The sequence below is a fragment of the Triturus cristatus genome, chromosome 6 (assembly GCF_964204655.1).
Source record: "Triturus cristatus chromosome 6, aTriCri1.1, whole genome shotgun sequence".
In the NCBI taxonomy this organism is placed as follows: Eukaryota; Metazoa; Chordata; class Amphibia; order Caudata; family Salamandridae; genus Triturus; species Triturus cristatus.
In genome coordinates, this window is record NC_140589.1 from 1,206,507,396 (window position 1) to 1,206,533,719 (window position 26,324).

General features: G+C 45.5%; 1 protein-coding gene across 1 annotated transcript in view; it reads right to left on the reverse strand.

The window, feature by feature from the left end:
• LOC146821169 (maestro heat-like repeat-containing protein family member 1) overlaps positions 1 to 26,324 on the reverse strand; it is a 170,423-nt gene that overhangs the window by 29,224 nt on the left and 114,875 nt on the right. Inside the window, exons 2-5 of the mRNA XM_085609813.1 lie at positions 22,407 to 22,534; positions 22,139 to 22,261; positions 9,455 to 9,620; positions 8,367 to 8,465 (exon numbers count right to left, since the gene is read on the reverse strand). Coding sequence (XP_085465939.1) covers positions 8,367 to 8,465; positions 9,455 to 9,620; positions 22,139 to 22,261; positions 22,407 to 22,534 — 516 coding nt within the window. The remainder of the gene's footprint in view (positions 1 to 8,366; positions 8,466 to 9,454; positions 9,621 to 22,138; positions 22,262 to 22,406; positions 22,535 to 26,324) is intronic.

The following is a 26,324-nucleotide window of genomic DNA, read 5'->3' on the forward strand; positions in this document are numbered from 1 at the left end:
TTAGGTTGCCCTCTTTTTTCGCAATTGTGAGCTTACTCAAATGAAAAGCACTGCACGTTGCTAACCTTTTCCAAGAAGGCCAAGATGTTTCATTGCCATTTACTTATGTTGTGGCAAATTCGTCAGGGCGTGGGGTTCAGTCACTCGCCTCACTGGACAATAACTTTTACGTTGCGGACAGGCTGATAAAACAGAAAAAACAGCAGTTCTGTCTTAACAAAATCTGACCAACCAGACACTGTAATAGTCAAACATGATGTGTATTGTTCAATCATGCGTTGGGGTAATATATATTTACCAGGTGCAGGCTGAGGGCGCTCATACCAGCCTCCACCAATCCATGCGGGGTTGTGTTCGTCACTATTAACCCTAATTAAAAAGCACTTCTGTTGCTTATCGTATATCGTTACACCTGTGGAAATAATGTTTCAACATTAGATCAAAATCCTTCATATAATATGTACGCTCTGTTTAGCTAGCGTGCACCATCTTTATCTCAATGTCAGAGTATATCTGATACCATCTTTCTCAGGCTGGTCTGCTAACTGTTACTTAGCCCACTGGTCCATCCCGTTTCACTGTATACACCTCGGTACTCAATACGTATATATAATCGAGAGTTTTCACGAGCATGTCACTCTCATATGCTTTATCCTGCCAGCATTTCAAGACGCCTCTGATTATTCTACCATCTCCGTGTGCTAACATGTATTGTTCACCCTCATTACACACTTACACGAGCGGCGCCATGCGCTTGAACAATCCTCACAAGTTAGTGGCGGTGCCTCTTATTACTCGTACCATCTCCGTGTGCTAACATGTATAGTCCGCATTCATTACACTCTTATACGGGGGCACCATGAATTTTAACAATCCTCACAAGTTAGTGGCACTGTGATAGCCTTGCCAGTAACTCAGCCCCCAGAGCCAGCACACACACTCTTACCGCTGACCCTTATTGCTTGGCCCCCGTTACCTGTGGTGGTGTTTTCCTGCTGGTGTGCTATGTGATCCCTGGCAGCCTGCCTCTCTTCGCCGCTGTGGTCTTGGCGAACCCGCCGAGCGGAGTAGCATTGGACTACAATTCCCTACAGCCTTAGCGGCGGACCCGGAAGCCGCCGGACGTTCTTTCGCGCCTGGAGGCGCTTAAATTACACCCGTGCCGCTGACAGAGCGGGTGAACCTTTGCTGACCCTTATTGCTTGGCCCCCGTTACCTGTGGTGGTGTTTTCCTGCTGGTGTGCGGTGTGGTCCCTGGCAGCCTGCCTCTCTTCGCCGCTGTGGTCTTGGCGAACCCGCCGAGCGGAGTAGCATTGGACTACAATTCCCTACAGCCTTAGCGGCGGACCCGGAAGCCGCCGGACGTTCTTTCGCGCCTGGAGGCGCTTAAATTACACCCGTGCCACCGCATCGCGGGTCCGCGTGCGGGTCGGCGCCGGGAGAAGCCCGGGACAAGGGCGGGACCGTCTGTGGCCGTCCGGGGCCGTCTAGGCCGGGCTGGGCAAATCCCCCTTTCAATTGAGTACAAGCAGTAAGTCGCCGGAGGATTTGTCTTACGACCATTGACATTTGCGTTACCCAGCCACCATCAATATATATTGGGCCCCCACTTGCACGGTGTCAAATGACCGGGAAGGGGAAGCGTGCCACGGCCTCCACAACAGTGTCTGGTACCATGGACCAATTTATCACTCGAGCCGTCTCGGTACTTGAACACGAAATTGCTATCACCGAAAGACGCCTCTCTATAGATCCCACGCTTGCTAGACGCTTTTCATTGGGCCCGCTAGCTTTTGTTAAATCACCAAATAAATTTAGAGAGCATACACGGGGGGATGCACCTTCGCCTAAAGAGCCTGAAATACTGTACAATTTGTCATCATCCACCGGGAGGTTATCAGAATCCCCTGTTGTGACGGACGTTGTACCAGAAGTGGAATCTGTGGCCACACTTAAGTCTAAAGCCACTCGTCCCCAGACCAGGGCAGGGGCCAAACCCTTTAGACCAGTTAATCAGAAAAGGAAAAGGGGTCGGGCTACGGATGGTGTTAGGCAGGCGAAAATATCCAAGTTATCTAAAAACATGGTACTCCCCAACACTTCAAGCCCCACAGCCTGTCCAACTATGGTCGATGCCAGTACACACACTCCTTCCTCGCCAAATAATCACGACATGATCTCCCAGTTAGAACACACCGTCTGTTCCTTAATCTTACCACTACTGGAAAGGATCAAAACGGTTGTAGAAAAAGTTGATAAGCTGGAACAAACTATTCTGGACAATTTTTGCTCGTTAAAGAATGTCGTTAAGCTGTCTACTAGGGATATTGGTAAAATTAACTGCCCTCATGGCACAAACCCTATGACCTTTGTACCGCCCCTAATTGACGAACCCCCTGCCTCAACCAATACAGGCATCGGCCCAGGTATAGATTTAACTACACCAGCGCCAAATACGCATCAGTCACCAGGGCGGGAGGGAGTGTTAAACACCCAACAGTCACTGGGGCGGGAGGGACGGCCAAGTAACGCACCCTTGGGCACTAACACCAAGAAATGTGTGGGTATGAGAACGGATAATGATACAGCCCCCTCAGGCAATGCACCTAGGCTTCCCTCAACCCAAATACACTTACCACCTGAATCCCTCCCCTATGTTGTGGTTTTAACCGGTGTTCCCGAACTTCCAACTAATAAAACTGAATCCTTTCAGCAACTAAAAAACAAAGCGAGTCACTGGCTTAACATGCATAGACCAATCCCTAATTACTTGAATGGGCGGATTCTATTTGCTAGAAGAGTACAATGGGTAGGCTCTCAACCCAAAAACATTCAGGGAGATTGCATTATTGTCAATTTTGAAGATCCCAAGGTTCATCACTGAATATACACCCTACGGGCCTAGATCAGGGATAGAGGCCCATAACTTAAACTTCTTCTACAACTCAGGTCTCCGTTATTGACAATCCCAAAGCATGATAATCGCCTCACCTCCTAAGATACTGAGGGTAAATGAAAGTACACTTACGGCTGGCCACGACGTCGCCTCCCTGGCTTTGACAGGGCCGTCCGTAACACTCAGGGCCTTACCGCCGACTCAGCCTAGGTTGGGAGTGAGGGAAAATGTACCTAGCCAGATCGCTGTGCATCACATTACATTGCCTAGTAATCACCTAGGCACTCTCTTGTCTTGGAACTTAGCTGGTATCAAGACTAAATTAGATTCACCTGAATGGATTAGCTTTGTTAACAAATATGATGTCTGCCTTCTACAGGAAACATGGACCTGTGAGGCTCGGTTCCTGCCGGGATACTTGAACTTTCACGTCCCAGCAACCCAAGGCCCGATAGGCCGTCCAATGGGTGGACTAATCATTTGGGCTCGCCAGGACTTATTTTCGAGTGCTGTCATGATTGACACGGGTTCCCTGGATATTCAACTTGTGAGATTAACTCTTGACCACAGGGGTTCATTGGATATTTATAACTTATATCTCCGTGGCACAAAAGGGAAAAAGTCAAGGGAACTGGACATCCTAACCAGCCTTATAGAAACTAAATCGTGCAATAGGGACCTGATTGTTGCTGGTGACTTCAATGTAACTTTTGAACCCCTTTTAGACCCGGACTCAGAATGGGGCCTTGACCCTGAAGAGGACCGACTTTGGGGTATACCAGCCCTCTCACTCCCCCCCATTAAAAGGTGGTCTACGGTAGCAGTGCAGGTAAATGCACTCTGCCTCGAGAGAGGCTTAAGGGCCTTGAATGGCAGAACCTTAGGGGATAGGCTGGGAGCACCCACCTTCGATAACGGCCGCTCAACAAGCAGGATCGATTATATCCTTTGCTGCTCGAGGCTGTGGCGCCAATCTATTGATATGGTGGTCGAGCCAAGAATAGAGAGCGACCATAACCCTATCTGCGTCTCCCACAGCTGGTGGGGGAATCCCCGCTTGGTGAGCGAGGAACCAATATTGGCTCCCACTGGCTGCGTCCGAACTAACGATATGCGGAGGTTAAAGTGGTCCCAGGTAAAGACCAATGCCACAGCTATTGCTAGCATCAACACCGAGCTCTCCGTAACTATTGCGAGACTGGAGGATGTTCTGAGGGTCAAAGAAAATAATGATCAAGCAACTAGATTACACGAGTCCTTCTTTGAGGGTCTACGTGGCTTTTTTCTCAAACAATTAAGAAAGGGTAACAAGCCACCGTGCAAGCGATTGAGGTGGTACGACAAAGAATGTAAACGTGCTAGAAGAATTTTGACACAAGCCCTCTCTAGTGGGAACAAGCCATATATTCAACTAGCCAGATCCTCTTATAAGAAGTGCCTCACCCAAGCAAAAAAAAGATGGGACGAATTGTATTGGCTTGACCTGAAGGAGGCTTGCCATGCCCGGGACACCAGATTGTTCTGGAATGTGATCAAGTGGAACAGAGGTGGCTCGCCTGAAAATCCTTCAAACCACGTCACCTAAGAAGATTGGTTGGGGTACTTCAAACCCCAATATGCATGTGACCCCCTCTACAGAAGCTTGGGGCTAACCCCATATGTCTTCTACTCGTCTGGTCCCTTTAGCCCCAAGGACGTCCTAGCTGCTTTGGCCTGTGTAGCTGTAGGGCGGGCACCAGGCTTGGACGGTGTTCCATCCAATCTTTTTCTCAACAATAGGTCCTCCGGGAGCAAGTATATCGCCCTAGTGGCCAATGCTGTGGCCGTAGGAGCCCCAGTGCCTAAATCTTGGGGGGGGCGCAATTATAATCCCAATATTTAAAAAGGGTGATAAAACCCTCCCAGGAAATTATAGGCCCATCAGCCTAATTGACACAATTCAAAAAGACATTGGGAGGATGGTATTGAATGAGGTACTGGTTAGGATCGAAGACAATCAGATTCTCTCTAGCCTCCAAGCTGGTTTTCGTAAATTTACCAGCACTGTGGATCAGGTGTTTCGCTTCAAACAATTGCTCTGGAAGGTTGTTACGTTAGGGAAAGGTAGTCTCTATGTCACTTTCGTGGATCTAAGAGCTGCCTTTGACCTTGTCCCCCGAGAGCAACTCTGGAGGGTCCTCGAAAAGCTTAGGCTCCCCTTGGAACTCTTGACCTTAATTAGGAGGCTCCATGAGCCTAACTTTGCAAAAATACAGTGGGGAGGCCCGGGGGACACAACCCCCGAGTTTCCGGTCGAGCGAGTTGTGCGCCAAGGTTGTGCTATGGCACCCACGCTTTTCTCCCTGTACATCAATGGAGTGGTCGACTACGTGCTTCAAGTCAACACTGATGCCCCCAAGTTGGCCGGTGTTTCTACTCCAATATTGATGTTTGCCGACGATACTCTTATAGTATCTAAAACTCCGAGTGGCATGCAAAGGGCCCTGATAGTCTTTGAAGATTTTTGTAAAAAACACGGCTTGGAGGTCAATGTGACCAAGACTAAACTCATGACATTCAACCCGCACCCAAGTTACAGAACAGGCAAGCTTATAATGAATGGCCAAATTCTCGAGGAGGTAAAAATTTTTGTCTATCTGGGCATACATGTGACTCAAAACAATAAGTGGAATAGACACTTGGAACTGTCTAGGCTGAAACTTACCCAGATTACGGGAACATTGGTCAACGAGCACAAAAAATCCCTCACTAAGCTGGTCAAACCCGTGCTTCAAGTATATGAGGCAAAGGCCCTTAGCTCAGTGCTGTAAGGGGCCGAGCTTTGGGGTTTCGACGCATTAACATCTTTAACAGCCGCCGAAAATAATTTTTTTCGTTGTATAACCGGTCTTCCACAAAGCACCCCTCTGGTCCCACTACGTTATGACCTAGGTAGAAAGGCCATTAAGGATCTGGCCAAACTCCGCCCGGTCTTATACTGGAGGAGACTATGGATCACACCAGAGCTTCGGCCTTATGCAATGGGCATCATGGATGTAATGCAGGCCGACAAGTTTCACAAGATTGGGTGGCTTAGGAACCTCCGAGAAACCTTGCTAGACCTGGGATTGGAAGGCCTATGGAGTGACCCAGTTGCTGCTGGGTTTCCCGCTAAGAAGCTTCTGAAAACGCTCTACTGGGAGTGGGTAAATCATAGGGTGTGGAGCGACACTATCTCTCCTACGATGACCAGCCGATTCTTAGAGGCAAAGGCAACCCCACTCTTCGAACCTTATTGGGATATGATTACCATACCAAGAGACAGGAAACTCTATTTCCAACTTAGAGCAGGCTCCCTTCCACTCAGGGCCCTAACTAGCGGGTGGTCTGGTGCAAGTATAGGTACCTGTCCTGTCTGTGGTGCCAAAGAAGAATCTATTGCCCATTTCTTGTTTGTCTGCCCTGTATACGCTAACCCCAGACGATTCTGGCTTGCTCCTTTGTGTAAATCAATGGGCACAAGGAGCTCCGCTACAGCTATTAGAGTTTTAAGCACAAGCACTTTCCCAGTCCATTCAATTGCCTTAGCCAAATACTTGGACTGGGCATGGTCTTTAAGACGCAATGCCCTCCGGGGTACTGAGGAGGCTCCCTCGTAGGGCTCCATCCTTGGTTGTTATTTGCCAAAAAATTTTAGCTTTACATACTGTTTTATTATTCATCTGTATTGCACTTCATCCTAAGTCTGCTGAAATGTTTAATTCTTTTCTTAAATCTAAATTTTAGTTATTTATAGAAAGATTTTATACATTTTTTAGCGAATGGGACTCCCTATAATTCTGTTTTACGTATATGTTTGTGTCTTGTATGAATAATTTTTAATTTGAATAAAGACTATGATGATGATGATGGTAAGTGTGTAATGAGGGCGTACAATACATGTTAGCACACGGAGATGGTACAATAATCAGAGGCATCTTGAATTGCTGGCAGGATATAGCATATGAGAGTGGCATGCTAGTGAAAACTCTCGATTATAGATATGTATTGAGTACCGAGGTGTATACAGTGAAACGGGATGGACCAGTAGGCTAAGAAACAGTTAGCAGCCAGCCTGAGAAAGATGATATCAGATATACTCTGACATTGAGATAAAGATGGTGCACGCTAGCTAAACAGAGCGTACACATTATATGAAGGATTTTGATCTAATGTTGAAACATTATTTCCACAGGTGTAACGATAAGCAACAGAAGTGCTTTTTAATTAGGGGTAATAGTGATGAACACAACCCCGCATGGTTTGGTGGAGGCTGGTATGAGCGCCCTCAGCCTGCACCTGGTAAATATATATTACCCAATGCATGATTGAACAATACACATCATGTTTGACTATTACAGTGTCTGGTTGGTCAGATTTTGTTAAGACAGAATTGCTGTTTTTTCTGTTTTATCAGCCTATCCGCAACTTAAAAGTTATTGTCCAGTGAGGCGAGTGACTGAACCCCACGCCCTGACGAATTTGCCACAACATAAGTAAATGGCAATGAAACATGTTGGTCTTCTTGGAAAAGGTTAGCAACATGCAGTGCGTTTAATTTGAGTAAGCTCACAATTGCGAATAAAGAGGGCAACCTAACAGTGAGGCTTAGCTCAATTTTAATTGCATAGAACACGCGGTTCTCTGCAAATCACGGGGTTTTGTTTGGGACAGTTAATTCTTTCTTTCTGCCTTTCTGTCTCATTATTGGACACTATATATTCTTTGTTTCTGTGAGTGGGCAACCGATGATGATATACGTGGGAATACTGGCGAGAACCTGCTGGTAGCCTCCCTGGTGTTGCATACGTGAGGTGCCCTCTCACTCTCTCACTCCCTTTTTTAGTAAGTGTCTTTCACTCACATGTTGCGGGGGAGGATGTACATTGTTGCGGATTGACTGATAGCAGTTCTTCTTTTAAGACATCTGATTTAAGAGTTCAGGGACTGTAGTAAACTGGACAGGATGTCAGAGATCGGGTGGAGATAGGTATCCCCACGGCAGAAGAAGTTCCTAAGAGAGAACAATTATTGACTCTCTGATAGCCAGGCCTTTATTGTATTGATAACACACACCCTTAACCATTCCCCAGAATGCATGCTTGTGTTTCATAAAAATGAAAAAGGGGAGGGTGAGCAGTTTTAATTACTTTTGTCACATTCTAATACCTCAGCTGTTGCTCAAAATAGCACAGAGCATATACATTTTACATACAATGTACAGAATCTGTTCATTTTATGAAGAAAAGCGAAATCATTTCTCAGAGATGAATTTAACACCCAGAAGATTTTGGCAAAATTCTCAGCCAAACTCAGCGCCCTTTGATTAAAATGATACACACAATTATATAAAATTTTCTCTGGTGGTTTCTAAAAAATGGAAAGGATTCTTGCAGTGGGTGCTCACTCCATCCAGTTTCAGAGAAGCTTCCTAATACTAATTTATACTTACCACGGCTGAAATACCAGCAGTGAACAAAAGTTCTTGCTTTCCTCATGATGGGTAAAAAGCTTTCAAGGATGAAATCCTCAGAGTACTTCATTATGGACACTGTGAGGTGACAACAAAAAACACAGCTCAGACAGGTTGAATAATGGAGTCAAAAGCCTGTGGTGCCTGGGTGTAAACAGGTACCACAGCGGAGATAGGAGTTCTGTAGTGCCCTTCAAACTCAAACATACAACAGGTAGACCTTAGGACTGGGGTGCACTTTGAACTGACATGGTTGGGTCAATATAGAGGCAGAGCCTTGGGATGTACGTTGAAATGAGATGGGTGGCACAATAGAGAGAGAGCGCAGCCTTTGGGCTTCCTTCGATCTGACACAGGCGGCACACAAAGTTTTAGAAGAGTACTGTTTTAGATTCTGGGAAATGGACAGCAAATTCCCTGAGGGTCAAAGTCTGAAAGGAGGTTCTTTTCATTCTGTGGTCTCACAATAGTATCTGGTTAGTGGTGTTTCATGTACAAGAGGCCACACTTGTTAGAAGGGTTGCTTATGAACTCCTTAGGCCCTAAACCTGGGAGCATCAATTTCCCCAAAATTAGAGCTCACAAACTGAAGGGGGAGGAGGAGGGGCTAATGAGTATCAATGAAATCACAGAGAGAGTACCAAATACGGGGAGTAAATTTCTGACAGAAATTCTAGGGATCAGTAACTTCATTTAAAATGTTCAAGTGAGACCGGCAAAGAGAAGTCCTAAACGGGAAGTCTGAAGCTGAGGACCAGATTGGATTATACATTCTGAGAAGCAGGCAGTAAGCAGGCTGATGGTTCAGCAGTCTTTATCTGCTGTTAAACCCTATGGTTCTAAGTTGAACTGCCAGAACTAATGAGGTTGAGATTTTACAGGACTGTACTCTCCTAACCAGAGACCCATGTCTGTAGCTATCACTACCCCATTGTGCTTTGAATACCGTCTAGTTTGGTTTGTGTGATCATTGTACCAACAGTGTCCAACAGAACTTAATCCATGTCCCACTTCACTTAGCATGGTCTTCCCTGATGTAAGGATCTCTCAAATGCCAGGCAACTTACCATGACCTTGAATGACTTGTCGTAGGCACAACGCAACATATGGATGTGGAATGGCCTTCATCTCAAAAAGACCCAGGATGTTCCTAAGCACCACGTTGGGAAGCCAGCGAGCAAGATACACCATCAATCTGCAGCCGACTTTCTCCACGTCTGTGAACTCAGACAGCTGATCAAGATGATGAGAGATCAGTTACAATGAAAACTAACTACTTTAAAAAACAATCCCTAGTATCAAACCGGCAGACCATAATCTTCAATTCTGTAGAATGCAAAATCTAAACCAGAGGCTGGGGACATAGCTGTTGTCAAATACTAACTGTGGTGCCAAAACTCCCTTAATATGATGTGTATGACTGCAGTTGGGAGCCTGTGAGCTCAAGATACATCACCAATAAACCTTGAATACAGTGTCAGAAGATAGAAGGCCTGTATAGCCCAAGGCACAATGCATGTATGCGTGTGCTGCATGGAGTAACTGCACTGCAATAGTACAATGAGTGCAGTGTGTGTCAGAAGATACATGGTCTATGCACACCAAAGCACATAGCATGTATGTGTATGCTGCATGGAACAACACATTCCAGGGATGAGCACTTAGGATATATTTAATAAGATGTTTCACAGGTGCACTCAAAGCATAACACAAAATTACTCAACTCAATTGTTCACACATCCCTTAGTAAATGCTATGGGGCTTATTTACAAGCCCCTTGCGCCACTTTTGCGTCATTTTTATCATAGGAAATGTGACGTACGGGTGGCGCAAGGGGCTTGTAAATAAGGCCCTATGTGCCTGAATTCTGAGAAAGAAACATCATACGATCTGGGAATACTATATAATCTGGTCATCTGCTTTTTTTAATAATTCAGTGGGCTTCTTCTCTATGAGGGAAAGAATCCTGTAAACAAAATGTAGATGGTCAGGATTGCTACCCCTCACTACACTCCTCCTCAGTCCTCATCTCTCCTCACTACACCTCGAAAAGGGGATGTTTGTCAAACAAGTGAGCAATGAGCCCACTGTAGCGTCTGCAATGTGGAGGAGGGATACTTTTGGGGGAAGGTGTCTTGTCACCTGAAGGATGTCAGATATGACTTGAGCAGTTGTTATTGGGTTTTTTGTTTGTCTCTTTGTAAGAGTAGTCAGTTCACTTATCCTAGACAGTGAAGCTTATTATCTATAGTTTCCTAAACTAGGAGAACCTCAAAAGGGGCTGACACAGGTCTAGATGTAGGTGAGCCTGCAATACGTCTACCTGACCATTTTTATGCATTGCTAACTTGTTACACGTATTGACAGACAAAACATTGACAAGTATATAAAAGTATAAATATAGGTATTTCAGCTTTGTTAAACTCCACATACACGTACCTATGACATTTGTATCTTTACTGTACATGTATGTTGAGTTAAATCCATACTTACTAATTTACACTTCCACAATAATTTTTTAATATTTTTGCTATGATATTCTAGTAGCAAATATTTTTGTAGTTAATATTGTGACATGCAATCTTTTATGTAGCTATCCTACATAAGATATATTTATACTCTATCAATGCATTAATAAATGCTCTGACCACTGAAACATGAATGCTAGTATGAATATACAGCAGTAACTTTAACCCTTAATTGAAACTAACGAGAACTGCCGCACATCCCTCATCTAGGTATTCCTAATCATGTCTAGCTCATGGTACTCCTGTGGTGATCGAATAGCCTCTGTATCTCTGAAAAGAATGTGTAAAGTCAGAAATTTCCTGAATTTAGATAATCTGGTAGAGACTTTCACAATGTTTCCTAATGCGTTACTTAGAAGCATCTATTTCTCTAACTCCACAAAAATAATTGAAAGGGTGGAGAACTGATCCTGCCTACTTATATGCAGATAAACATGTGCTATTGGTGTAGGGGTCAAAACATATTTTTAAACATCTGAGAATAGCACTTATTTCTTGCCCCTTGTGCTTCTAAGTAATTAGAGCCCAGAACCCAACAGAGATGACAACTCGCCCCTCAACACCTCCACACTCCCGCCACTGAAACGTACGCCCTCGAAAGACATAACGAAATGGCTCATTCGGCATGGAAAGTCAACTTGAATTACTATCTCCATTGAACTATATAGCCACGATCGGCATAACCGATCGTTCAACTCACTTGGAAAATCCACTCGATAAGGTATCGAAGGGTATCAACAACATCAGTAAGATTCTTAAACCCTCCCCTGCATACGATTGACAATTAAATCGACCCTCCTACAACTTCACCAGCCTACCCCTACGTTTATCTCAGACCCAGATGAACCGCTGGCACAAAACTTCCCTCAATAACCAATTTCACAGGCTGAAAGATCGTGCCCCATGATGTTCTTAAGGGAGATGAGAGATCTAGATAAAACATGCAACCCTACAAAATCCATGGACCCACCCACCTTCAAGATACAGGTGATCTCCTTGGTTTGCCAGGCCACCAGCACAGTATATCAAAATACCCAATGCACCCCTCTGCCAGAAGACCAGAAGCAGCAGTAATACAACCTGCATGCTCATAAACTGCAGATCGGCGTTCAAGCATGCAACAGAGCTGGCAGAAACAATCCTGAACTACGACATTGACATCACATTCAATCTTCCTATCCTATCCTCGACCTTATTATTATTATGCAATTTCTAATGCATGCAGCTACCCCAGAGTGTTAACCGGCGCAACATAGCGCACAGGTCTGATGTGATACGCTAAAATAACCAGGTTTTCAGACCCTTACGAAAGCTCAGGAGTGAATTACAATTCCTTAAAGCTGAGGGGAGATAGTTTCACAGTTTAGGGCCTATATTTTCAAAGGAGCAGACTTTCATGTGGATTAGATGAAACCTCGGTACAGAGAACAGTGTTTGATTTGAAGATCTTAGGGAGCGAGTCGGCTGGTAGGGTAGGACAGTAGGATCTGCTTCTTATGGTTACCTCCACTTTTTGCTTGATGTTGCACTGTTTTGACTACTCTGACTGGGATCCTGCTAATCAGGACCTCAGTTTATCTGCTTTCTCCTTTAAATTGTTATGCATGCACTTTGGTACACTCCATGTTGGATACTGGGGTACCCTTATGAGTCCCTTGTATATGGTATCCATGTACCCAGGGCATAGGTACCCCAGAGGCCTCCCATGGGCTGAAGCATGTATTATACCACCCATGAAAGGCCGTGCAAAATGGAACTACAGGTCTGCTACTGCAAACTGTGTACCACTTATTTTAGATATAGGTTCACTATATCTATAGGTCAGTACACTTAAAACGTATAAGCCACCCGAATAGCACACCTTAACAATCCTGAAGACAGGGTGCTGGGTTTTACTTGAGAGGGTGCCCCTGCATGAGCAGAGCCCCTCTGCAGCCTTCGTAGACCATTCTCCCGGGTTGTCTTCGACTCAGCCGGACATATAGGCACAGGTGCATTATTACCTTGCGGTAAATGCTATCTCTAAAATGGCGCAAACACAAGGAGATGAAGGACGGAGCGCTGAAACTTTTCAGGCACTCACCCCCAGTCACAGATCTGGGTTGAATCCATCATCGTTCTTTAGCTCACTTTGCCACCCCAGTTCAGACACAGCTATATGCAAATCAGTCTTGACCCTGTGCCTCATGGGAACAGTCCAGCCCGAACTGCCAAGCCATGTCTTCCCTGGGCCAGAAACAAGCATCCTGGGACTGGTTTCAGACTAACAGCCCTCATCAGCCAGGCTAGCTTGAATCCAGTGGCAAAGTGAGCAAGGGACCCACATCTGGGCATACCCTGCCAGCTTAGGGTGAACAAAGCAAACACAAGGAGATGAAGGACAGAGAACTGAAACTTTTCAGGCACTCACCCCCGGTCACAGATCTGGGTTGAACCCATCATCAGCCAGGCTAGCTTGAAGCCCGACTTCTCTTACACGCTTACCACGCAGACACCGGATCTTCATCGCAGGCTAGGCGACACTCATTACCACGCTCTGAGCAGGCCAGGCACAGATTCTGCATACATCCTTCAGCGCAGTTTGGGACACCGGATCCCACAAACTGGCAGGCACTTTCACTAATTACGGTGCAATTCTTGTCTCACGCCCAATTAAGAGCACTATTTAAACCACGCTCACCCCTCGCTCAGTCACCATTGGGGAGGACAGAAGGATACGATTAGGTGCTACCAAAGGAGACGCAACTTGAGGCATTAAGGGAATGCATGCAGTTTTTAGTGAATGCCTGTGAGTTTGAAAAGGATCATTTATTGGCTCCATGCTCTTAGAAATCGCATACAATGTGTTTATTTTTTACCATGGCTACTACTGTTTTTAATTTTCCAGAGTCTGACAACAAGGGTCTTCCCCCCATCCTTCTCCCATGGGGCACGTAGGTTTGGTTTCTAGGGTAAGATGTGAGAGATTATGTCTCACATATGATGTTTCTTTATTTCAGTGTGTGCACAGATGAGTGTCACATGTTACACACATATAGCCACTCACGTTAATATATGTGTATGTGGTCCTGAATGATTCTATTCAGTGACCGAGCCTACTTCTGATGGTACTCTTGTGTATATTTATGTTTTACAGGCTTACTGAGAGCCCTCCCCTCTCTGGTGGAGTGTGACCCAGGTCACCCCACCAAGTGGTGCCTTCTCACCACGAAGTTGGTAATAACGGAGCCCCCTTGCTATAGGACCTGATGAATGCCACGGACCCTTCTGGGCCATTCGGCAGAAACATGTTGACCCTATTCACTACGGTGAGGGGATAATAAATTCCCCACTTCAACCGTTCACCTTTTTAGTACCATACAGCTGCCTACTCTATTAAAATTTAATTTGGTAACTGTAATGGTTTTTAAACTTCACTCACTTTTCACGGGCCCCCACTCAGTTTAGAAGTGCATCCCTGTCGTTCAGGTGAATGCCCGCCCTCTACCAAACCGAGTTTCTAGAGGGCGAGGACTGCCGATGATGAAGCATGACACCTGGTGGTGTGTGAGGCCAGTCCTTCACTTTTTATGAGATGTCCGCACTCACAATTTAACCTTTGAGCACCTTTGGTCACTATACTGGGAGCGGCCCCATTTGTGTTGAACACTTTATGTTGGAGGCTGGCCTGTACTAGCGCCGCGTGCCTCTAGTTCCCTCCTCCAGTATTTCCCTGGGGTTAGTGTGGTTTCATGCATTCTGAGAGTGCCTGAAAGTCTGCACCTGGGGCACATTTGGTGTCCCTGTGCATAGTCCAGCTTAACCCAGTTCTGGGAGCCGTTGGCTCCTGCTGTGGCGCAAAACTGGACAAAAGACATGGGTGTAAACACCCCTCTGTCCTGACCCTCCCCTAGGAGGGTCCCCCAAATCTGTCCAACCCTCTCCAGTGGGTACAAAAGGGCTTACCTGACTGTAGCTCTTTAGATTTTATGTGGACAAGATTCTACAAGAAGAAACCACTGACCATCGACTGTTTGGACACGCTGGAATTCGACTGGGCCCAACTTCATCTCCCTCTCTGTCCAAAGCTTTGTCTGTGCCCTTGCTCCATACAGGCTTGGTGCAGGACCTGTGGTGCACTAAGGACAACTGCAGAATCTCCCTTGGGTTGAATGAATCACTCTACTGCATTCGCAGGCACCTTAACGCAACTGACCGGTCTGCTGCTCCTGTACTCTTCTGTGGACTCCAGTAACACAGGAGGTCGGTTTCGAAGGTCCCTGAGGTTGATCTGCCCTCTCAGCAAGTTTGAGGCCAGTATCCTTCGTGGGGACCACATACCCTGAACCCCTCCCTGTGCACCGTGTCTATTTTCAAGTGCATATGCTTGTTGGCAATTCCCGAGTTTGTGCATTGGACTCCCTGTAGTCCTGATCCTGAGCAGTATTTCCACCAAAGAACTCCAGCCTCCTCGCACCAAGTGCTCCGTGGGCTCTTGCTCAAGGTCCTCTTGCGACCCCTGGTCATTCGGCCTGTGGGTCCTCCAGAGGGTCATCTTGAATTCTGTTGGGCTTTCCTGGTTGCTCCAGATGTGCCCTGATTCCCCATTGCTTGGTGAGTCCCCTGGACCTTGCTGGTCCACACCGTAACCTGCTTGACCTTCTTTCGTGGGTTGCTTCTGCCAAGTTTTGTTGGTGCTCCAGCCGGACAACGACCCCTCACCACTCGGCATCCTTCATGGGAAAGCTCGCATCTGCCTCCTGGTCATCGTCGACATCTCCTGGTCCTCGTGGCTGCAGAGTCAAGCATCCCTTCTTCGCACCTGAAGTACCCGACATTGGTGGGCATTCGTCTCCCAACCCCTGGTCACTCTGAAGTGACCCTGACTCTGTCCCCTCTGCTTTCAGGTTCCTTTCTTCCAGAATCCCAGCTGAGATTCCATCGGACCTTTTTCACCTTCACAGCAACAGCACTTCTTCGCAGCCCTCCATTGAGAACGACGGTGGTTTCCGACACCACTCCAGACCTATGCACCCTGCTCCTCTGGGATTGGTAACTCCGGTACTACGGTATCCATGGGTCAGGTGGCTCTCCAACCTCTTAAGTTCCAACGGGTTTCCTCGAAGTCCTCCTAGAAGGCTCCTTAAACTGTAAAATTGCAACTGCGACTTCCCCATAGAAATGTACGGAAACCACTTTGAAGAGTGTCTTCTGGCAATTTTGCATGTTCATGATTTTTTTAAGTGTAATAGTTAAAGCAGGCATGATAGCCTTTTAGAGAATCCCCATACATAATCTTGCCGTCTTCTGCAAACTATTTCATCCTCGTCTTTCTAACGCTTTGCAGCGTTTCCTTTCTGCTTCAGGTGCATCATTAAACCAATGGGCTGGTGGGTGAATTCTGCGTACACGTATTACTAGTAGTTGGCAGATTAAAATCAATGGACTCCGTGAGCCAGTGACGAATTGGATCTTAATCTAAATCGATCTGTTGTTGTAGAGTAGGTTTAGTATAAAGCAGTTGCTCATTCAGTGCAGCAATATTGAGTTTAGGCCAATTTCAGGATTCTGATTGCAACTTTAGCCACACTGGGGAAAGGAAAGAAAGGGGCTTGACCGTAAAAGGCACAGCCAAGTGATCACACCAGCAGAGTGGATGGGGAGGCTCTGTCTTTAAGTCTTTTATATTTGGAAAAATAGGATCTAAAAGATGCCCAGCCACATGAGTGGGCAGTTAGTTAGTAAGTGCCAAATAAAGTGCATTTTAGATCCTCAATCAAAGAGGCACTTTGAGTGCTCTTTGAGCCATCTAAATTAAGATTTAGGTCCCCAAGTATTGCAAAATTTGCAGTTTGCAAAATGTGGATAGCCAGTAGATCAGGTTGAGAGCCAGCGTACCCCGGGGGGGAGGTAAATCAAAGCTCTGGAGAACAAACATTTAGGAGTAAAAGCAATTGTAGAGATCAATGCTTCAAAATCAGACATCAAAAAATCTTCAATTTTACAGTGGTACTCCTTCTTAAAAATATTAGCAATGCCTCCACCTATATGGTCTTGTCTCTCTAACCTTACTATGGAAAAATTGTCAGGTAGTGCCATAATTATATTCGGCAAGGACCCAGCATGTAGTCAAGTCTCGGTAAGAAATAGGGCATCAAGGTTGTGGGTGCAACATCACTATGACAGAAACAGATTCCTTTTCCTTCCCATCATTTGAATATCTCAGCACTAGCATAATGCCTAAAGGCAATAAAGTACCAAAATGTCACTTCCTCTACCACCCAACAGGAAACACACTTCCCCCTTCAGCGAACAACTGTCGTATCTGATAATGCATTGCTGTCTCTCCAACACCAACAACATAATACTAGGAGACCTCGACCTACATTGGAATGACGAGAAGGACACACTTCTCCAATCTTTAAGCTAACTCTTACTCAGCAAAGATCATACCCAATATTGCAAATGCCAAACCCACAACAGAGGCTCAACATTAGACGCCATCATAGCACAAAACAATTCAATAACCATAGACAACATCCTGCCAGTCGACAGGTCAGATCACCACATCATCCTGTTTCAACTGAACCAAACAGAAGTACCTCAAAACCAATCTCGGAACTCTCTCCAATGGTCCAGAAACATCAATCAGATACCCCTTTCTGATCCGGAAGAAAGAACAATGTCCCTCCCGCAACCTTACCATTGACGAGCTTACAAACCCGCTACAGTTCTACAATGAAAGCCATCCTAGACCAAGTAGGCTCATGAAACTAAAAAGGATCAGAGAGACATCACCAAGATCCTGGTTCAATCATTGATCTCAACTCGGACAACGATGAGCTGCAGAAAGATTATATTTCAGGAAATGCAAAAATCCCATTTTAACAGAGAAAGCCACCTTCTTCCATAGTATGCTTGATAAAGCAAAAAAACCTCCACAAAGAGCATTTCAACATCATCAAACATCAAACCTACCAAAGAAGCCCCTCTTGTCTCCAAAGAAAGATGCAACAACTTTGCCAAATTCTTCAACGAAAAAATCATGAAGATCAAACTCTCTCTAGGCTGCCAAACGCATATGTCCACTGGCAATCCCCCACCACATCACAGAGGTTAACAACTCCTCCACCTACTTACCGATCTCGCCGGCAGTGGCTTCTCTGCCTTTCACCACTGGACTTTACCAACACACAAGGTCCTACACAGCACCCAGGAGTTGGAAGACTTTCCACCCAGTCACGGAAGAAGACATCTACAAGGTGATCGCAAAATCCAAACCCTCCTCATACTAGACAGACCCTCTTCCAGCCTCTCTGGCTAAAAGTCTCAACCACATTACAACCCCTCTCTGGACCAAGATAATAAAGCAGCTGTCTTATTAATGGGACTTTGCTTCACTGCATCGAGGAGGGCCACGTCACTCTCCTGCTAAAAAAAAACAGGGGCAGACCCAGAGGTCCTCAACAATTTCAAGCCCGTTTCCACCCTCCCCTTCCTGGCAAAAACTATTGAGAAGTGTGTTCTCTCCCAATTCAACCAATACATTGACAGCAACAACCTATTTGATTCCACCAACCCGAGTTCGGGAACAGAGGGAGCATAGAAACAGCTATGATGATTATAACAGATGATATATATAATTCTTTGGATGAAGATAAATGCTCCCTGTACATCCTTTGTGACCTATCAGTGGCCTTCCACAAGGTCGACCACAAACTACTTTTGAACTCACTACAACAACGAATCAGAGCAGATGGCATGGTTCTGAAGTGGTTCTCATCGTCTCTACATAACCAATCTCAAATAAAAAAAATAAACAACTCTTAGACCTGGCACCATTGGTGTGGGTCTCCCTTCCATTTTTTGCTGTTGCCTCACATGTTTTTGCTGGTTTTAGATGCTTTGGGCACTATTCCACTGCTATTCAGTGCCACAGTGCAAGTGCTCCCGATGATAAATTGATGTATGGATTAGTGACTCCATGATTGGGTTATTTGATTTACTTGTCAGACCCTCGTACAGTGCACCATGGGTGCCCAGGGCTTGTAAATCAAATGCTGCTGTTGAGCTGGCAGCACTGGTTGTGCCACCCACAGAAGGAGCCTGTAAAGTGTGTCTCAGGCCTGCCATTGCAGAGCCTGTGTGCAGTGTGGTACTGCCGTGTTGACAGGCCAAGTGCACCCATTTGCCAGTCCCTAAACCTTCACTTTTCTTCATATCAGACCTAAGGTAGGCCCAGGGCAGGGTGCATTGTAAGTATAAGGTAGGACATGCCCTGGTGTGTGTGGCATGTCCTGATAGTGAATTACAGTCATTTTCGTTTTTAACTATTGCAAGGCTGCCTGTTCCCCATAGGTCAGAATGGGCAGTTTTATGATAACATCTTATAAACCTAACTGACCCAGGGAGCATGGTAGAAATTCGAGTTTAGTATGCCTGAACTCAGAATGATGAAAAACATCTTTTAGTGAAATTGGTTTTAACATTCTGTGTTTTAAAATACCACTTTTAGAAAGTAGGTATTTTCTTGCCTAACTATCCAAGCCTATCTCTGCTAGGTTGTGTAGTCCATGTCTGGAGTTTAAGTGACATGGGCTGGGGGATTCCAGGAGACAGGGTGAGTCAGCACAAGGCTGAATAGAGAGATCTACATGGAGAGTGGTGGGAGGAGCTGCACCTGGGTCTGAATAGGGCTGTGCCTTCCCTCCTGTGGTGCGTCTGATGTCCCTGGCCCACACTCTCAAAGGAAAGAAGAAGTCATGTAAACAAAGTGCTCCGGGACTGACCAGAACTGGTTTGGACTAGGCAAAGGCCTCTTTGCCTTCAGAGAACAAAGACAATATGAGTATAAAGGGGGACCCAGACCCCAGAACTTTAGATCACTTTTGGGAAACAAGAAGAACCTTTGCTGAGGAGAGGAACCAGAGAAACTGAGGAAGAGACTATCCCTAAGCTGAGTGCTGTTTGGGGGATTGGCCTGCAGTGGTTGCCTGACTGCCAAAGAAAGGATAAAGGAACTTTGTGCTACTTTCATCAACTTGTAAAGGCTCTCCAAGGGCTGGAAGATTGAGTTTGCCTCCTGCTGAAGTCTCAGGGACAACAGACTTCACCAACCAGCTCCCCTGCATTCCCTTGCTGGGAATTGAAGTGCCTGCTGTTGAGCTGGGCCTTCTGAAAGACTGCGTCTGGGAGCTGGAAGCGCGACTCAAGACGAAGAAGCATGTCGCCGCCAAAGCAGTTGTCGTCGCATTGCCGAGAAAGCGTGCCGCCGCTGCCGCCATCGCATCATCGAAAGCGCCTCGCATCGCCGGAGAAGAGTGTCACCGTCGCAGAAGATGCCGTCGCATCACCAGAGAAGCGCGTCGCCGCCGCAGCAGTTGTCGTCGCTTCACCGAAGTGCCCCGCATCACCAGAGAAGAGTGTCGCCGTTGCAGCAGATGCCCTCGCATCACCGGAGAAGCGTGTTGCAGTGCCTGTCGCGGCTCAGAAGATTAGTTTAGTCGCTGCGCGGCCGTCGGGCGTGCACGCATCATTGTCGCATCAAGAAGAAGACGCCATTTTGTTTCATTGCACTGGATCTTCATCGCATCACGGCGCTGCTGGTTGCATCGCCACGGAATCGCAGTAAGAAACCGACGCATCACCTCCCCACGCTGAGAAGAACCGACGCATCATCGTCCCCTACTCAGCAGTAGGTAACCGACGCACCACCGTTCTTGCGTGTAAGGAACCGACACATCACCCTCCCTGCAATACTTTCGTTGTATAGCATTACGCATGCAAAGGTATATTGAACATAAGTGTTGCATATACCATCTTAAGAGAAATAAGCTATTTCTACCATTTTATGTGGTCTTGTGTTAAGTCTATATAAAGAAAACTTATTTTTTATATAAAACCTGTGTGCTGTCCATCTGTAGTGTTGTCACAGGATTACTGTATGTGTTCATAAATGCTTTACACACTGCCTCTGAGATAAGCCTGCCTGCTCGTGCAAGCTACCAAGGGGGTGAGCAGGGGTTATTTTAGGAGTGTACCCCCTTACACTGACTAGAAGCAAGGGTCCCTATTTGGTCAAAGGTACCTACCTCTGCCAACTAGAGACCCCAGTTCTAACAACAACTCAACTTCCACTGCTTATGCCATCACCCAAGGCGTCCCACATGGCTCTGTAGTTTCAACCTCAATATCTACATGGAACCTCTCACCGTAATACTTAAACAAGCAAACATTGCCTACCATCTATATGCAGATGACACCCAATTATATCTGGAAATATCCTCTTTGGATGACATACGCAAGCTGAACTCCACCCTCACACAAGTGCAAAACTGGCTGACACACAACCACCTTAACCTTAACCAAGAAAAGACAGAAATCCTCCTTTTGTCCAATCACAGCCAGCTCCCCCAGACCTAAGAATAGCTAAATAACCTAGATGCCCTGAAATTCAAACTGACTCTGGCAGACTCCACTAAATCTCCGGGGATCACCCTGGAGTCAAATCTGAACATGAGCAATGACATAAAGCCTACAGCAAAGGATGCTTCTACAACCTAAAACTCCTTAACAAAATGAAGTCCTTCCTCCCACCAAATCACACATCTCCCATGGAATCAATAGTCTAAAGTGGCTACCTATCGAAGCATACTGTTGCTTTAAGACTGCCTGCCTCACCCATAAAGTTGTACACATTGGTAAACCAGCATACCTCACTTCCAAACTCACAAAGGCAGGCTAAACAAGAAATCGAAGAAGCTCCAATAAACTTCTCCACAAGCAAAAAGCCCTCTCTCGCTCCTTCTCAGGCAATGCCCCCAAAATCTAGAACTCTCTCCCAGTAAATATCAGAACTAACTCTTCCTTTATGAATTTCAAAAGACAACTGAAAGAATTCTTGCTCGTTCAGCACCTCAACAATCCAGGATATAACCTCTAACTCACTCTGGAACTACCACTTCCTTCTATCTTGTTTTTGCCCAAGGACTATACACTGACTTGACTCTCGTCACTCTAAGTATATTGTATTGCTACTGACTGATAATGCTTTGACAATGATGTAAAGTGCTCTGATACCCACAGGTCTAGCCAGTGCCATATAAAACTCTTTAATAAATAAACTATTAGACTTGGACAGCTCTACAAACACAACATAGTTGAGTTGAATCTAGCTTGTAACAGGCTTTATGCTTTTCCCTCATATCAGTCCACACTTGTCACAACTTGCTTCAGGCAACATACCGGCTGCTGCAGGAACTTTAAGGAGGTTTGAGAGATGCACTCAATATTCTTGAAGTCAAGTGTCTCGCGCTGCAGGATGAGGAGAAGTATTTCCAACACTGCCAGTCTTTGCTCCCATACAAGCTATGATAAGAAAGAAATATGGTTTTAAATTTGACTGCTCATAATAAGTGTAAGAAGCCCACTTCCTCAGTTCTTACCATTGCTTTCCCTCACCCTCTGCCAGTGGAGGTGGTAGGCAAAGCTGTACTCGCATGAGCAGACTTACTTTCTTAAAACACTCCAAATAGCGACAACAGGAGATGGCTGTTTTATCTGGGTAGCACGTCGCACAGACATCCAGTATTCGTAGGATTGTGGGTCTGTCCATCTCTTTCAGATACTTCATCTTTGGAACTGTGGTAAAATACATAAAAAAAGAAACATGCTGAATTCTCCAAATAAAATATGTTTTTATCTGCCAGAATTTTTAGATCAATTTATCTCTCCAGAAAAGTATTTTACTTTAAGACTCTAGATCCTTAACTTAGAACCAGCAAGATACAAAGAAATAATCAATTTTCAATCTGAGAAATAGCAAGAGTATGGTTTTGTCAGGAAGCCTTTGCCTTGGACCATAATCTTGCATATTTAGAAAGCCCCATGTACCTAGTAAGGATTTCTTTCTATAGTGCATCTGCCAGTGCCCTCATGCCCTGTAGGTACAACTGAATGTTGAGCAAGCACGATGTTCTTTTGTGCCGCTTGGTATCCTTTGTTTTTCACAACCAAACTACAAAATCATGACCTAATTAGAGGAAAATTAAAAGTACGCGGCTCTGATGTCCAACTATTTTTCTCTGTGCATCAGGCAATTGTTTGCCTTTCATGCCTGAGTAAACATGCCTTAGAGACTCTACATTAACTGCATTGATGTTTACTAGATCAATACTGCGGCTTTCAGGGCTTCCAACTGCTGAGAAGGGAAGAGCAGATCGATGGAGTTTACAGCTTGAAGGATAAGCGATACATTGATGTGCAATGTACAAGACATTTTACAGTATAGTCCAACAACCTGGTAGAAAGTGCTTAAGGTAAAGAAATAATTTCCAATATCATAGAAGAATGAGACTTTCAACAGCTCCAGCCATGTAGCTGGTAACTGAGTAGAGCATATATTCCTGATAAGTTCTGACATTTTGATACCTTAACACAGACAGGCTGGCCAAGAGGGAAATCTTACAAAATGCATCATGTTGGAGGGGTTGTGGTTATCTGGTATCTTGATAAATATGTTCCCAGAATATTCCCTTTATCCGCCTTATTTAAAGACACTGTAGGCTTCAGGGTTTGAACGCACTGTAGAATGCTTATCTAAGGTTCATCTCCATGTTGGTACAGATCTTTTGGGCCTGTGAAAATGTTTGACAAGTAGTACTATTGCCTCCGGTGCCAGAGAACCCATATTCTAATGCAAGCTCATTGAATTACTAGGTCCCATCTTTTGAGGATTCTACTTTTGAAGCCAAAGCTCCTAAAGGCAGAGAAGGTACACAGATCAGTTTGCAGGTGGCAGACGAGGGTTATGCTGCTTCAGAAATGGCAGTGCCTTCTGAAGGTCTCTGGATACAAGGACAGATAGGAAATTTCAGATGGATATCATGGCCCATGAGACACAGTTTCTTGCACTTCTGGTTTTACATGAGGGATGGCACCAGGCAGAGTCTTCAAACTCATCAGACTTGCAGCTGGAGAACCCCGGCTTGGTGAAGCAGGCATAAGCTCAGGTTGGATGCTCATCGGCACCAATGCACAGCACGGGCCGTCAGCACCACCATCAGATTGTCACAGCCCTCATGCACAGAATTGGTGCCTTGAAGGGGTACACACAGACAATGGAAGTAGTATCCACACTGACAACTAGTGGTTCACCTTAATGCATCTCTACTCTCTATCTTTCTCAATGCTTACTCGTCACAATCTTGCTAAAGCTAGGCAGTGGTTGGAGACCTCAAGCCTCAGTAGTGACTATTGAACAAGGATTCTTACTGTGGTGTACTGTGCAGCTCGATTTGAACTCTGGGCTGAAGCAAGTCATATTTTCTACATTCCAGGGAGTCTTTCTCCTTCTCGTCTTCATGTTGCAGCAGAAACAAAGTATTCACCTCAGCTCTAGAGTTCCCTACTGCTTAAAGGGTGGCATTCAAGTTATCTTGCTTTTGGTCTCACCAAGTATACAACTTTGATGATGGACATAGGCTAACCCACTGGAACCAGTTTGGGCTACAGAAGGTTAACACAAAGGAACTTTAAGGCTGTCTTAAAATTTGTGATTTGAACTGAGGCACATACATTGGCTCTACAATGGTTTCTCCTTTGCGAGTGGGTAGAATGAGAGAACAGTACAGAGGGGAGAGATGAGAAAAGGAGACAGCAGCTCCAACTACCAGTAAACGTTGTTGACCATCCTACAGCCTTAAGGGCTTTATATAGACCCACATTGAGAGGTTCATCACCACTTATGTAAGCAATGAATAATCACACATACAATCAGAGGAATGAGGAGACCCAATCATGAAAGACTGTACATATATACATAGGATAAGATTGTATGCACTCCCTCCACTGGGATTCATCCCATAAGCATTAATCAGCTTCACAAACCAGTGTCATGGCCGGGTCATTGAAACAGTCATCACCCAACAGATTCTAGCACTGTGCTGGTGAGCAACATCCAAATCCGAAAATACCTCTCAGTGGACTTTTGTCACAAGTTTCCTGCGTAAAAAATCATACCGGGTCAGGGAGTTCCAAACCTACCTGCATGGAATCCTAGGAAAACTTATCAAGAGAATGCCTTTGACTGTCACCTGACAGGGAGAAGAATCCTTTTGGACAGGTGAAGATTACAGGAGATTCCTTTTGAGAGTGGTTTGAATCACTTGACATAGGTTACCGGTTATGGTAAGTTTCCTATACCTTGGGCCAGAGAAAAGATGTTCCATAATGTTTGGTGCCAATTAATTTCCTTCTCTTCAAAGAGTGTGCAGAGGTTCCATGTTTCAAACTGTAATTGTGTTTATTGATCTTCAGTTTCTTTTAACTAGATGCCTTATGTTGGATGTTTCTACATCATTTTTTGAGGGAGAGGGGGGGTTTATCTACCTAAGAAGGTGTCTTAGTTATGCTAACCACTGGCATTTAGTGCCAGTGAAAGTTTCTTTTGCACTAGGCATTGTAATTGTAATGTTTGATTAAACGTTTACTCCCTGATCTCATTGTTTTTATTGGTCATCACCAATGGATTACAGGCTTGAATATCTATTCATAGCTTATCAAAACTCAATGAAGTTTGAACTAATTCCAATGAAGAAAAAAAGATTGATCTTACTTCCATCCTGGACCATGCGGGAACCACATTGGGAAAAACAGCACCATCTCTGAAACATTAGAGAGAAAAGTGGTTACCTTGTCATACATAGAATTAATGTTCATACATTGTTATTAATTAGCACTCGTACAGGTAAGAATCTGCAAATAGTATGACATTGCAGTGTCTTTCATTGATCTAAACTACCATCCTATCCTATATTCATCATTACTGTTGTTGTTTCTCTCTACTGTATTACCACTCATCTCCTGATCCATTCTACTCCCCTCTCTGCTATTCAAAGTCCTCCCCCTCCTCACCCTAGGAGAATCACCACTACCCGCCCAAACTCGGATTCTTACCTCTCCCTTACCCTCCTGCTCACCTCACCCCAACCCTTACCCCAACCCGCTAACCCCCTTCCTTACTAGCACTGAACCCCTGCTCGGTCACCAACATAGACCTCTTTCTGCCCCCTTAATCTCCCCCCTGCCCTCCGCTCACTACCACCCTTCAACCCCACCCACCTGCATCTTCTTCTCCCCCTCCGGATCGGCAGCAGGGTCTCAAAAAAACGAACCCCCGCCCGCCCCTCCTACACCCACCCCCTCATCGCTCTTACCCAAATACCCTTCCCCCTGTTCTCCCCCCCTATCATCACCCACCTCTCCTTGTACGCCGCCACTTCCCCCCCCAGCCAAACCTCTCCACCATGCCCCTCCCCAATCCCACCCATACTCCACGCTCCTCTCAAGCTCTAACTGACAAGCTCCCTGCACTCTCCAAACATGGACCCAACTCTTGGACAATTCCATACCCTACCAACCTTTCAAAAAA